Source organism: Lepidochelys kempii, chromosome 5 (genome assembly GCF_965140285.1).
Source record: "Lepidochelys kempii isolate rLepKem1 chromosome 5, rLepKem1.hap1, whole genome shotgun sequence".
In the NCBI taxonomy this organism is placed as follows: Eukaryota; Metazoa; Chordata; order Testudines; family Cheloniidae; genus Lepidochelys; species Lepidochelys kempii.
The window spans coordinates 136,144,514-136,159,614 of record NC_136384.1 but is presented as its reverse complement, the minus strand read 5'-3'; the positions used below and the strand labels follow the sequence as shown (position 1 = coordinate 136,159,614).

At 47.3% G+C, this 15,101-nt stretch overlaps 1 protein-coding gene across 8 annotated transcripts in view; it reads left to right on the top strand.

The window, feature by feature from the left end:
* TDRD7 (tudor domain containing 7) overlaps positions 1–15,101 on the top strand; it is a 106,387-nt gene that overhangs the window by 63,559 nt on the left and 27,727 nt on the right. For all 8 annotated transcript variants that reach the window (XM_073346061.2, XM_073346058.2, XM_073346059.2 and 5 more), the window contains 2 exons: positions 5,198–5,384; positions 7,212–7,323. In XM_073346061.2, coding sequence (XP_073202162.1) covers positions 5,198–5,384; positions 7,212–7,323 — 299 coding nt within the window. The remainder of the gene's footprint in view (positions 1–5,197; positions 5,385–7,211; positions 7,324–15,101) is intronic.

Genomic DNA, 15,101 nt, shown 5'->3' with positions numbered 1-15,101 from the left:
ATCGCTGCTTCTGTGAACACAGGCTTTCCAAGAGCATCACAATAATGCATTCTGAGATTAACACAATTTCTGCTTGTCACACACGCTGACATCCACACCACCCACTTACTCTTCTTCTCGATAAGGACTGCTTGATGACCCTGATTATCAATGTAGTTTTCTGCACTCAAAATTTGAAAGCATTGTCTTGGATTATATGCCCTGTATCCTCTGTCAAGTTGGGTGTATGCTCAACCATCACATATCTGTTCCAGTTCTTAAAAGTTACATTTCTAGTACAGCTTATGTAGCCCTGCATATTCCCAACCTGAAACAGAAATATCTATAGCTAATCTTATTCCATTGCCTGTACATACTACAGAACCTCCCCTGAAGGCTCAGGTTGTGAATGAGCAGCTCATTCTCCTGTCAGTTGAATTTGCCTATGGTTTGTCAGAGGAACATTCCTTATGTCTGACACAGAGAAGGTGGAGGAGAATGTTATATAATCTACTTGAGTGATGACTGTTTTGCTTCTGATCTCAGATGTGAGTGACCTCCATTCCAGAATTGGCTTCATTGGAGTATGTAATGTGGATTAAACTTAAGGTATTGTTGAAGTGGGATGCTCTCAATACATTTCAGATCCTATTTGAGCTGACCAAAGTTCTGTCCCAGTTGCTGTTAGGTGTTGCTAAGGCAGCTTGTTCTGGATGAATTCAATATCTATTTGAGTAGCTCTTCTAGATTTAAGATTTCATAGCCACTGTGACAATCATGAGATTCAGTAAAAACAGCGAGGAGTCCTTGTGGAACCTTAGAGACTAAGAAATGTATTTGGGCATAAGCTTTTGTGGGCTAAAACCCACTTCATCAGATGCGTGGAGTGGAAAACACAGTAGGAAGATATACATACTAAGTACATGAAAAGATGGGAGTTGTCTTACTGAACGGGGGTCAGTTCTAACAAGACAATTCAATTAAAGTGGGCTATTATCAACAGGAGGAAAAATCCCTTTTGTGTAGTGGTAATCAGGGTGGCCCATTTCAAACAGTTGACAAGAATGTGTGAGTAACAGTAGGGAGAAAGTAGCATGGGGAAATTAGTTTTTAGTTTTTGTAGTGACTCATCCACTCCCAGCCTTTATTCAAGCCTAATTTGATGGTGTCCAGTTTGCAAATTAATTCCAGTTCTGCAGTTTCTCATTGGAGTCTGTTTTTGAAGTTTTTTTGTTGAAGAATTGCCACCTTTAAGTCTGTTGTTGAGTGTCCAGGGAGGTTGAAGTGTTCTCCGACTGGTTTTTGAATGTTATAATTCTTGACGTCTGATTTGTGTCCATTTGTTCTTTTGCGTAGAGACTGTCCGGTTTGGCCAATGTACATGGCAGAGAGGCATTGCTGGCACATGATGGCATATATCACATTGGTAGATGTGCAGGAGAATGAGCCCCTGCTGGTGTGGCTGATGCAGTTAGGTCCTATGATGGTGTCAGAGTCCTATGATATGTGGACAGAGTTGGCAACAGGGTTTGTTGCGGGGATAGGTTCCTGGTTTTTTGTTTTTATTGTGTGGTGTGTAGTTGCTGGTGAGTATTTGCTACAGGTTGGGGGGCTGTCTGTAAGCGAGGATTGGCCTGTCTCCCAAGGTCTGTGAGGCTGAGGGATCATCCTTCAGGATAGGTTGTAGATCCTTGATGATGCGCTGGAGAGGTTTTAGTTGAGGAATGAAGGCAACGGCTAGTGGCGTTCTGTTGTTTTCTTTGTTGGGCCTGTCCTGTAGTAGGTGACTTCTGGGTACTCTTCTGGCTCTGTCAATCTGTTTCTTCCCTTCAGCAGGTGGGGACTGTAGTTTTAAGAATGCTTGATAGAGATCCTGTAGGTGTTTGTCTCTGTCTGAGGGATTGGAACAAATGTGGTTGTATCTTAGAGCTTGGCTGTAGACAACGGATCGTGTGGTGTGGTCTTGATGAAAGCTGGAGGCATGTAGATAACTATAGTGGTCAGTAGGTTTCCAGTATAGGGTTGTGTTTATGTGAACGTCGCTTATTTGCACTGTAGTGTCCAGGAACTGGATTTCTTGTGTGGACTGGTCCAGGCTGAGGTTTATGGTGGAATGGAAATTGTTGAAATCCCAGTGGAATTCCTCAATGGCCTCCTTCCCATGGGTCCAGATGATGATGTCATCAATGTAGTCCAAATAGAGTAGGGGCGTTAGAGGACGAGAGCTGAGGAAGCGTTGTTCTAAGTCAACCATAAACATTTTGGCATACTGTGGGGCCATGCGAGTACCATAGCAGTGTCGCTGATTTGAAGGTATACATTGTCCCCAAATGTAAAATAGTTGTGGGTGAGGACAAGTCACAAAGTTCAGCCACCAGGTTTGTCATGACATTATCGGGGATACTGTTCCTGATGGCTTGTCCATCTTTGTGTGCAGTGTTGGTGTAGAGGGCTTCTACATCGGAGAGATCTCATCTGTCTGCTTAGAGCGTCTTCATCAGAAGCATTGCAGTAGCCAACCTGCATTGGTGCAGTTGCGCCGCCATACATGATGTAGTGTAGGCTGTAAATGGTGTGTGCGCAGTGAGAGTTTATACCTTGTCCTGGTATGACTGTTGTTTAGGACAAGCAGAGCTCATCTTTGCTCCTGGTGATGCATGAGATCCGTTTTACTGGTATGAAGTAAGGTGAAAAAGCCCAGCTGGGTTTGAATTCTGAGGCAGAACACCACGTCTCTTGCTAGATATTGCAACAGTCTTGACCTAGACTATTGATCTCCATTTCTGTCCCCTTCAAAAGATGAAGCATAGAAGCTCGAATGTAGTGGTGGAAGTTGCCCTCTGAATTTAATCCATCTTGTCATGAAGGGATAATGGAATCTCACATTGGTGATCATGGGAGATAGAGGTTTCATTCTACTCCCCAGTGATATCTGAGAGGTAAATGAATGAAGTGGTTTCAGGAGGTAGACATCCTGCTGAGTCCAAGCTGCCTGACCTTGGAAATGGTGTGAAATATTTCTCTTTGTGGGCAAGATAATTCACTTTTCAGAGCTAGATAGACTTGCTCCTTGATTTCAGGTCTTTGCCATAGGAAGAAGAAAGTGCTTTGGATAGTTTGCTCTTTAAGAGGGAGAAATTATGTAATTATGCATCTGCCCCAATGGGATATTCATCATTCCATGACGTCTCTGTCCTGCTGGAGGAGTATGAAGTCACTAGGGAAGCTACAATGCTGTCATTGGCTGCAATGCTATCAATGTGATCCGATTCCTCTTTTATTTGCTTGGACCATGACTGTGTCTCTGCTGTTCCTTTGTTTAGCGTAGATTGGTGCTTGGATGATACCCTGCTGTCTGAGATTTAACCAGGGTAGAATAGAAGTTGAAGCAGCTGGATGGGGATTTTAAGATATTCAGCTTTGCACTGTTAGAAATAGTCCTAGTGAGCATGATTTTGTGGGTAGAATGCAAGTGAAGTGGTTAAAGTGCTTGATAAACTTCATCATAGGGCTATTGCCGCCAGAGGCAGGTTGGTATGCGCATATATTTACAGGTATAAAGCCTACAATGTAGGTACGTGTTTGTGATTTAACTCTTTCCAGCAGGATAGCTAGTTAGTAACTTTTGTTGTTTTCCCTTAGGAAAAAACCCACTCATTGAAGCTAAAGCTTCCTGATCACTCGAGTTGATTCTCTTTATATGTAGACAGATGTTTAAATTCTATTAGTTTACTATTTTGGAAGGAACACAGCAGGGGCACACTGCTATCGTGAATGTTTAAAAAATTGAGCTGCATTTTCAGTTTTCAAATGAAGTGAATTTCATGTTTGAAATGAACTCGAGCTAAAAATGCAATAATTCCTGTTTTCATGGCTTGATATGTAATGGGCTCTCTTTACAAAGGTGAATTACATGGAATACAAAGCAAATATTTTGTAATATATAACATGTAGATGGACACCCTGGCATACAGTGGAGGATTGTGATTCTGCCATCTAAGTAAATGTCATGTAAAGATCGCTTTCAAGGAATCAGGAAAAGGAAATCTCTCTCCTGGGTATAAACTTTAATTTGATACTTCACCAGCTTTGAGAGAAGAAAATCATTTAATGCCCTGTTAATAGGATGTTTGAATATTGCCAAAACTAGTTAAGCAAGGATGTCCTGCATGATCATATGGCATAATTTGTAATAGTTATTTAAATGAAATTGGCACTCTTCCATCCTTGGTTTGGGTTTATAGAAAACTTTGTCTTTAGAGCTGGGCTGCTGTAGCAGTCTGTCTACTAGACTGCAGCACTGCATTTTGCCACTGACAAGTGAAAGGAAGCAGTGTGACAGCTGATGGCACAGTAACAGTGGCCTAGCATGTGAATAGTAATGAGTAAAGGATTAGAGTTAAACACAGTTAAAGAAAATAACTTCACTTTTTCCACAAGTCCCAGCCAAGGGAAATGGATGGAGCAGGAATCAGGGAGATCAGAATCTGAGACGGTTGAAGAATGGATTGTTCTGGGAAAGAAATTGTCTAGGGATGGAGGACAGCAGCCTAGTATCAGGAATCAAGTCTGGAGATCCAGGAGAGAGACTGCAGCAGATGGTCTGCTGCCTAAAGCTTTAGTTTGATGTTGAAAGCTGCTCTAGTTTCCCTAAGCTTCAGGTGGGGAAATTTCCTTTGCACAAAGTTTAACTCTGGTGAAATCACACTGATCTAACTAATGTCTCCATGAATGTGGAGGGTCACAATCCCTTAAAGTTTCAAATATAACAAGTTCCAATTTCCTGGTTGCATCATATCTGACTTCAGACACTACTCAGCTTATAAAACCAAACATGCCTTCACTACCAGAAGTGCTAGGGACTTTCCCTGTAAAAGTTCAGGTTCTAAAGAGTACAGTAAGGTCCCTTACGGTATTGGACTGAGCCACGAGAAATTTTCTTTTTGGACACTTACAGTTGAGTCCAATTTGTGTCAGACAGTTATATTGCGTCTATCATTAGATCCTTACCTAGCTTCAGACAGTACTACTAATGCTTTACTTCTCTAAGAACTATAACTCTGTTTCTCTATCCTCATTTTTTGAGAAGGAAAGTTCAGATGCTGATGTGACTAAATACCTACAGGTATGCTTTTCTGTTTCAGTTTTTGCATCTACTCAAATTTTCTGTTGCTGTACTTACCCCTTTGGTGGATTTGTTTCCCGTGACATACTGTAGGTACGTGGGCAAAGACTATTCTGCTGCTCAAGAACTAATGGAAGATGAGATGAAAGAATATTATAGTCAGAATCCGACAGTATTGCTGATGCAGTCTGTAAGCATTGGACAACTTGTCGCTGTACATGCCGAGGAAGATGCCTGGTTGCGTGCTCAGATAATTTCAGTGGAAGACAATCGAATAAAGGCAAGCAACTCTTTCTTTTTGACACTTTTTGTGAAAAAGTGTTAGTGTAAATAATAATAATACAGGTAATAGCTGTGCATTTATCACAGAAGAATCACTCTGCAGTACTCAGCAACAAATTGCTTTTGCTCTTCATTACATGAAAAACAAAGTGTGGCTTTTAAAATAATTACAGCACTGCTGCTAAAGTAAATGGTCTGTTGCCTTTTTCCTTATTTTTATTTTAGGCTTTTCTGTGTTCATTGGTATCTCTAATATACTAATGTATCCTGTGCATCATTATGAAACGTGGAAGTAGTATCTCCATCTTCCAGATATAGACTGTAAGTGCCAGTAGATAACTAGAATGCCGATCTCCTGAGTCAAGTCCTAGTGCAGTTACCACAAGTCCATCCTTACTGTGTCTTTTGCAGCTTGTTAACACGAGTGCTTAGGCTCACTTACGCTGAGTGGGTATTCCTGTTGTTGTACTCAGCATGCTGGTAACTAAAATACCTTGAACAAAATGATTAAACTTTTCACACTGCTGCAGTTTCTCTTCTTGTTCTGTGTTCTCTAGAGTCAGAGTTGTATTTTTGGGGGCGTTACTTTTAGAGAATTAGAACATGACTGAACTGGAAGAGTTTAAGAAAAATTTCAAGTCCTTCATGTCTAGTGTCACTGTGTAGTTATATTAAGTAAGCTTAAATTGTAGGTTTTTATTTTTTTGCAGTCTCTGCTTCCCTAGTCAGCATGACAAACTTCCACTAAGATCTGCTAAACACACTTCTAATACAACTCCCTTTCACAAATTTAGTCAAGTGGACACATGCAGTTTTAAGTATCTGTTCCAAAACTGTGAGTTCTCATTCAGCTGGGAAGTCATGAGATGGGGGAATCTGTCCAGTATTCGAAGGCTTTAGCGTTAGTTGCAGAAAAACTGCCAGGACAATAGTAGCTAACGTCCCGCTGATTTCTCTCCAGATTTCAGCTAACTGCACTTGGTTGCACAGTAGGGAGGCCAGTGGTGCATGGCAAGAATAGCCTGCTTTCTGAAGTATCTCTTCAACAAGAAATCTGGAAGTCTGGCTTTCTGGAGTGTCTGGCTTGCACATCAGATTTTCAGAAAGGCTTCTAAATCGCTCTCCCTGAGCCTGGTGATCTTCAAGAAGTTAGCATGGTGCTGTGTATAGTTCAGAAAAACAAGAGACCATCTGTATAAGCTGATACAAAGCAGCACTGTAGCTTCTTCTGTTCCAATCACCATCAGCCATTTGCTCCCACTGACTAAACAATTTACTTATCGAGATGGTATGAAGTCTGCAGTATTCTGAAACCGTGTAATCATCAGAAATGAGAATCGGAAAGGTTCTGTTCTCATTATAAAAACAAAAAGGAAATACCTAGAACTGCACTGAAATAATATTAAAGGGTCTGGTTTAAACCCACAAAAGCCAAAAAATTCAGAATTACCACTTTACTGCCATCTTCTGTACCATTCTGAGACAATAGGTACTCGGAAGCGCTGTCATTTTGTACCCTTTGAAGTGTTGGTGTTCCAAGGAACAGCTAACGCTGAGCTTGCAGTGATTTCAGGAAAGAGAAGAAGGGTGTGGAGCACTTTCTAAACTTTTTTTATTGACATTAAATTAGTTTGAAGAATTTTCATATAATGGTATTTCAAAGTATATACTGTGTTAATGAGAAACAAATTTATATTAACAGCTGGCTGTATAAAAATGTGATCACTAAATAAGTCCACCAAGTGTGTGTATTCTGGATAAATCATTCAAATAATACTAACATACTTGTAATATGAAAAATAAATGTTTCTCTTTCAATTATTAGGTGTGCTATGTTGATTATGGCTTCAGTGAGATTATTGAAAACAACAAAGTGTACAAACTAGGTAGATGCTTCTATTCGCTTCCATTCCAAGCTGCAAAATGTAGACTAGCAGGTAAGATGAACTTTTTTGAGAGAATTATTAAATATCTAGTACCATAATTTTGCCTGTAACTTAACAGAGGTTGGGGCAGGAAAAGAACCCCCAAAACCTTACTGCCTACTTCAGAGAAACCTGGGAAATGAAGGTAAGAAATAGGGAGGAATGGAGTTAAAATAAAAACATTAATTTGATCTGTTATTTTGGTTAGATTATTAAAGCTGGGTCTGTTTTCAAAAGGCTTTTGTTTTACCAGAAGAAAATAATTTATTTTCTTGATTCTCGAGGGATCTTGAATGTATATTTCATGGTAGAAGCTTGATTTAAGACTAGGAAGAGATCAGCTGAAGTTTCTCTGGTTTTCTTAGTATTTATTTTTTAATGGAGAAAGCTAGTTACCCGCATCCTCCCTCCCTCTTTCCTTCATTCCTTTTATTACACTTGGGGGGGGGGGTCTTTCCCCTGCTTCCCAATTCTTCTCTTGAGCTCATGCCCAAGGCTCCGGGATTCAAGCCCTGTGGTTCCTGCTCTAAGCCCAGGCCAACAGGCAACCCCCATGACTCTTGTCCAAAGTGTCTGAGAGAGTCTCAAGCAGAGAAGTGCAGGATCTGCAAAGAGTTTTGTTCACGGACTGAGGAGGAGTGGAACTTCCGTTCAAAGCAGCTCCTCATGGAGGCAGCTCGTAGCCCTCAGCCTCCTGTGGCGAGCCACGATCCAGCACCGAGCACCTCAGTGCACAACGCTCCAGCAGCAGCAGCCGGAGCAGCACCGTGGTTGGACTCTGGTTGAAACCTACAGCACCGGTGCTCCTTGGCACCGCAACCGACATTATCGGCCGGGCCGCGCTCCCATTCTCCTGGCCAGAAGCGGCACCGGAAAAGGGTGGCCCACCTCCACAGAGAGCAGCCTCCCTGGAACCACCTGTGGAGACGCGTCCCGCAGGGGAGCATCTAGGGGCACAGCCTACGGCTTCGGCACCATTGACTCCGGCACTGAGGGGAGTCTGGTACCCCTAGACTCCCCGACTTGCAGCGTGATTGAGATCCAGTTTCCATTTCCCCTGGATACTTTTGCGGCTGCAAGGGATCTTATTGCCATGACAGCATCGGCATCCCCTCAGCCACATGCCAAGGCACTGGTACCTGTACGAACAGTACCATTCCGGGGCAAGCCAGCCCTATTCCACCCTTCGGTTGAGCTGCAGCACCGTTCCTGTTCTTGGCACGGTTCCCGCTCCTGTCGCCACTCACAGTCCCAGCACCAGGCATACTTGCAGCACTGCTTGGACTCCCATCGCCAGTCCCGATTGCGGCACTGCTCTATCTGCCGGTTGTCGTCGAGGAGTAGATCCGGACCCGACGCCACTCTCAACGCCGGTCGTCATCTCGGCCCAGATCCAGGCACCGTTCCAGGTCTCGGTACTGGTCCAGGTCCCGGCACCGCTCCCCAGCATCGCGGCACCATTCCTCATCGACGTGACCCAGCGCAGAGCCACTCGGCACCACCGTGGCCTTCGCGTTCTGCTTCTCGTTCTTCGGGATCGGAGGCGGGGTCGTGTTTCTTGGACCTTCGCCATTTGGACCATAACCGCCTGGAGTCAGGGGCTGGGCCTTGGCAGGCGCAGGAGCAGGGTCCCGCTCAAGGGCTCACTCAGTGGCCGTTCTCGATGCCCTGGGCGTACCACCAGGCCCAGGGTGCTCCATCTGGGGTTTCTCTCCAAGCCACGAGTGCCAGAGGCTACCGCCAGTCTGCCCTCCCCGGGGGGCATGGAGACTGTGGCAGCTTCTCTCCCCGCTACAAGACCTCCTCCAATGCAGATTCCTGGTCCAGGCCCTGAGGTCGCTGGCACAAGACAGCTGGCCCCGGCTCCTCAAAAGGCCCTAAATGACCCTCTTTCCCCCGTGGCCACCTCATCCTCACCTGACAAGGCAGTGACAGGCACTGCAGTCTCAGGTCCCCCTCCAGTAGACCTCCGTGCCCACCAGGACCTCCTGCGCAGGGTGGCGCGGAATATGAACCTGCAGGCGGAGGAGGTGGTAGAGGTGGAAGGCCCTGTGGTGGATATTCTGCCTGCGGAAGCTCCATCAAGGGTGGCCTTACCCCTTATTTGGACCATCCAAAGCACCGCCAGGACAATCTGGCAGACACCAACGTCCATCCCCCCCCACCCCCCAACTTCTGAAGGAGTGGAGTGGAAATACTTTGTCCCCTCAAAGGGGTATGATTATCTGTTCACCCACCCACAGCCCTGTTCGCTCGTGGTGGCATCAGTGAACGAAAAAGAATGGCATGGGCAGTAGGCCCCAGCGCCCAAATCAAAGGATGCCAAGCGCCTTGATTTGTTTGGGCACAAAGTTTATTCCTTCGGCTCAGGATCACTAATCAGCAGGCGCTCCTGAGCCATTACAATTTTAACTCCTGGAACTCCATGCTGAAGTTTAAGGAGTTAGTACCTCCTGAGTCCAGAGAGGAGTTTGAGGCTTTGGCGGAAGAGGGCAAAACAGTGGCACAGACCTCTTTGCAGGCCTCGCTGGATGATGTGGACTCCGCCACATGTACTTTGTCCTCGAGGATCACAGTGATCCCCATCTCCTGGCTGCAAGCCTCCGGCCTGCCACCGGAACTTCAGCAAACACTGCAGGACCTCCCCTTTTGATGGAGCAGGCCTGTTCTCAGAAAAGACCAATTCAAGGCTGCAAAGCCTTAAGGACTCAAGGGCGTTAATGAAGTCCCTGGGCATGCACACACAGGCTACCCAGCGGAAACCCTTCAAACCCCAGCAGCCACAACAATGCTCCTATCCTCCTCCTCAGCCGAGGCAGGCTTTCTATAGGAGGCGGGGGCGTAATGGCAGGAGGAAGCCCTCCAACCCCCAGTCTGGGCAAGGCCAGGGCCCGTCCAAGCCTTCATCAGGCTCAAAACAGGCCTTTTGAAGGGCCGCCGTAGGACTGTGTACCAGACCTCGTTCAGGATCTTACCCCACCTTTCTTGAATAGTTTATCCCATTTCCACCATGCTTGGTCTCGCATAACCACAGACCACTGGGTTCTCTGCACGGTGGAAATGGGATACTCTCTCATTTCCTCCCCCCCCCCCCTTCCTCCCATCCTTCTTCCCCGTCCCTCTTCAGGGACCCTTCTCATGAGCAATTTCTTATTCAGGAATTTCAGATGCTCCTCGCCATGGGGACAATTGAGGAGGTTCTGAGGGAGCTAAGGGGCAGGGGTTTTACTCCTGATACTTCCTTATCCCCAAGGCAAAGGGTGGGCTTTGGCCCATTCTGGACCTGCGCGGTCTCAACAAGTACATGGTAAAGTTGAAATTCCACATGGTCTCGTTGGGTACCATTATACCTTCCCTGGAGACTGGTATGCCACCCTTGACATGAAGGACGTGTATTTCCACATAGCGATTCATCCGGCACACAGACACTTCCTCAGCTTTGTGGTCAACTGCAAACGCTATCCGTTCACGGCCCTTCCCTTCGGTCTTCCACAGCCCCCCGAGTGTTCACCAAATGTATGGCAGTCGTGGCGGCCTTCCTTCGTTGACGGCGGGTGCAGATTTACCCTTACCTCGATGACTGGCTTATCCAGGAACGCACCAAAGAACATGTGCAGTCCCACCTCTGCTTGGTCACAGACATGTTTAGTCGGTTAGGCTTCCTTCTCAACGGGCAAAGTCAACACTAGAACCGACCCAGAGAATAGAATTTATCGGGGCGGCTCTTGACTCGGTGCAGGCACAAGCCCTCCTGCCGGACGCTTGTTTCCAGGCTATAGTGGGCCTCGTCCAGAGCCTTCAAAGCTTCCCAAGCTCGTCAGCAAGAAGTTGCCTGAGTCTTCTTGGCCACATGGCCTCCTGTGCATACGTGACCAGGCACACCAGACTTTGACTCCACCCGTTACAAGCCCGGCTAGCTTCAGTCTATCGCCCAGGTCGAGACAGCCTGAACTTGGTGGTCACCGTCCCAGAGCGGGTCTTGGCCTCCCTCCGCTGGTGGCTAAATCCCCGGGTGGTATACAAAGGAGTCCCTTTTCACAGCCTGCAGCCCTTCTTGTCTCTGGTCACGAATGTGTCAGCCCTGGGATGGGGTGCCCACCTCAGGGACACAAGGCCTATGGCCTCCGTCCATGCTCTCCCTTCATATCAACATCCGGGAGCTGATGGTGGTGCGCCTTGCCTGTCAAGCCTTCCAGGAGCAGCTGCAGGGTCATTGTGTGGCAGTCCTCACAGACAGGGCCACGGCCATGTTCTACATCAACAAACAAGGGGGGCCCACTCCACCCCCTTCGTCAGGAGGCCGTTCGACTGTGGGAATTCTGCATTGCTCACTCCATTCACCTGGTGGCGTCCTTTCTACCTGGGGTCCAGAACACGCTGGCGGACTACCCGAGCAGGTCCTTCCGCTCCCATGGGTGGTCACTTTTGACCAGATGTCATCCACCCTATCTTCTGAAGGTGGGGGTTTTCCCAGGTCGACCCGTTGGCCTCCCGCAGTAATTGGAAATGCCTGGTGTTCTGCTCCCTCTAAGGCCGCTCCCCGGGCTCTCTCACAGATGCCTTCTTGCTCCTGTGGATGGGTTGACTATTTTACGCCTTTCCCCTGCTGCATAGGGTCCTGCTCAGAGTGCGCAGGGACAGGGCGCGAGTGATTCTGGTGGCTCCGGCATGGCCCAACAGCACTGGTACACTGTGCTGTTGGAGCTCTCTGTGGATGGACCAGTCCCATTGCCTCTTCTTCCCAACCTGATGACTCAGGGTCATGGTCGCCTCTGCCATCCCGACCTACGATCTCTCCACCTCACGGCATGGATGCTGCATGGCTAAACCCTTCAGAATGTCTCTGTTCGGAGTCTGTACGGCAAGTGCTGATGGGCAGCAGGAAGCCCTCCACTCAGGCCACATACATGGCTAAGTGGAAGCAATTTTCATGCTGGTGCACTCAACGCAACACCCCCCTCTCCAGGCATCCGTGCCGCTCATTTTGGAGCATGTCCTGGACCTAAAACAGCAGGGCCTGGTGGCATCCTCTGTCAGAGGTCACCTGGCGGCCATCTCGGCTTTTCACCCAGGTGCGAATGGCCGCTCTGTCTTCGCCAATCCCATGGTTGGCAGGTTCCTGAAGGGCCTGGACCGTCTCCACCCACAGGTTCGACAGCCAGTCCCCACATGGGACCTTAACCTGGTCTTCTCCAGATTCATGGGGCCCCGGTCGAGCCACTGGCCACCTGTTTCCTCCTCTATCTCTCCTGGAAAACTGCTTTCCTTGTTGCTATCATGTCGGTGCGGCGTGTCTCCGAGTTCAGAGCCCTTACCTCAGAACCGCCCTACACGGTCTTTCATAAAGATAAGGTGCAGCTTCGGCCTCATCAGTCCTTCCTTCCCGAGGTGGTATTGGCCTTCCATATCAGCCAGGACATTTTTCAACCAGATTTTTATGCAAAACGGCACGACAGTCACCAGCAACAGCGGCTGCAGTCCCTCAATGTCCTTAGGGCCCTTGCCTTCTTCATTGAGCATATGAAGCCATTCAGGAAGACGACCCAGCTCTTTGTTGCGGTGGCAGACTGGATGAAGAGCCTCCCGGTCTCCTCTCAGCGGGTCTCTTCATGAATCACGTCCTGCATCCGCACTTGCTATGATCTGGCTGGTGTACCGACCCCGCCCCTCACTGCTCTCTCCACAATAGCCCAGGCCTCATCGGCAGCTTGTCTGGCCCAGGTGCTGATGCAGGAGATCGGCAGTTTTCTGCAAGGCAAGATTCAGCATAGGCCACGCTGAAAGTTCCTTTTGAATGTGATCTTGGATTTCCATATGAATCAGTCTATCTAGCCGCCATCGTCCTTCCCAAAGGTGCATATGCACTAGAACGAACAAAGACTCCACCTCTTTGGCATTCATTAATGGTTAGCTTTGTAGCTCGATAGGAAAAAGCCCTTTCAAGTTTCTTTCTCAATCTTTGTTTGTCGCAGAGTGTGAGAGGGTCAACCAATCATAGCTCATCGACTTTTGAAATGGATAATGCATTATGGTGGTGCTGGTAATGCCTCCTGATAAGCTTGTAACACACTCAACTAGAGCACATTCAACGTTAGCAGCTTTGTGGTTCATGTCCCAGTTATGGGCAATTGCAGGGGAGCAACATGGTCTTCTGTTCATACATTCACCAGACCGTATGCACAGTCTGCTGCATCAAGGGAGGACACAAATGTAGAGAAAGCAGTCCTTCAGTCCGTCTTCCGATGAGATTCCAGGCCCCACTGCCTGGGGTAACAGCTTGGGAGACACCAACAGTGTAATGGACACCTGGACGTCCTCGAAGAAAGAACGGTTACTTTAGCTTCTCGTAACTGTTCTTTGAGATGTGTTGGATATGTCCATTCGTGACCTACCCTCCCCTTCCAACACATCAGTCTACCATTGACTTCCTGTGCAAAGGAACTAGGGGAGGGTTCTGCACTCCAGAGCATGTGCAGTTTGTGTGGGGGTGTGGCCACCCTTCTACATATCGCTAGGGAGAACTCTCGCGCACCAGCACACTGCAGGCATATGTGCCCGCAGTGTATCTAGAACAGCGTTGGAGAAGGTAAGTAACCATTTTTTCTGTTGCATGAAAAGTTTGGAGGTTTTGACACTTGTTCCAGTGTGTTGGAAAAAGCCCAAGACTCCTTGAATTTAAGGGATGGGGGATAGGGGGGCAAAGAGAGGCTGGGAGTGGCCTCTATCCCCAAAATGGCCAATAGCATGGTTTAGGCAGACTAGGGACTGGAACCTGCGTTTTCCACATCTTTGAGTGCCATAACCATTGGGCTATATGCTGTTCTGGGATAGGGGATCTCTTTCTTTTGTCCACAAATTCCACCCTGTTCCCGAGAAACCTTTCTAATTAACATTTTGTTGAAACAATACGTATCTGAAACATTTTAGTTTCAGCACAAAAAAAAAAAAAAAATCTTTGTTGGAAATATTCATGATCAGCTCTACTAGGTGACGGTCTGCATCTTTAGTCACTTATTTACGTCTGTAAATGTGACCTGAAGTGACTTGCCCATATGCTCAGGGTTCAGCTGATTGCCACATTTGGGGTCAGGAAGGAATGTTCCTCCAGGGCGGATTGGAAGAGGCCCTGGAGGTTTTTGCCTTGCTCTATAGCATGTGGAACAGGCCACTTGCTGGAGGATTCTCTGCTCCTTGAAACCTTTAAATGGTGATTTGAGGACTTCAATAGCTCAGACATAGGTGAGAGGTTTTCCGCAGGAGTGGGTGGGGGAGATTCTGTGGCCTGCGTTGTGCAGGTCAGACTAGATGATCATAATGGTCCCTTCTGACCTTAATATCTATACCTAGGTCATGCATGCCTGTGGCAGACCTCGGCATTTAATCAGGTATGAATCCCAGTCCAGTTGCCTTCACCACGAGATCACCTCGTGCCTCTCACCATATCTTAAATTACATGTAAACTCTTCACAGCAGCGACCTGTGGTGTGGCAGTGGTTCTACCTATGCTTCATTTCTGCTCTCCCACTGCTCCACCCAGCCTCCAGCGCCTTCCAGGGTGGGGGGACTTAGCCTTCCAGCCAGCTCACGTAAGAGTTCCACCCCTTCCAGGATACCCAAAGGCCCAAGTAAATGCACAGAATGTAAACTCTTCCCTTCTTTAGGGATGCTGTGATAGACAGCAGCCCGCCCTGGTTCCTGGCCTTAGCCAGTCTTGTCTCCCGCAGTGGGAGCTCCAGGTCTGTTTTCCCTTTTTATAGAGCAATTAAAACTTAGAACCTACTGTAACTTGC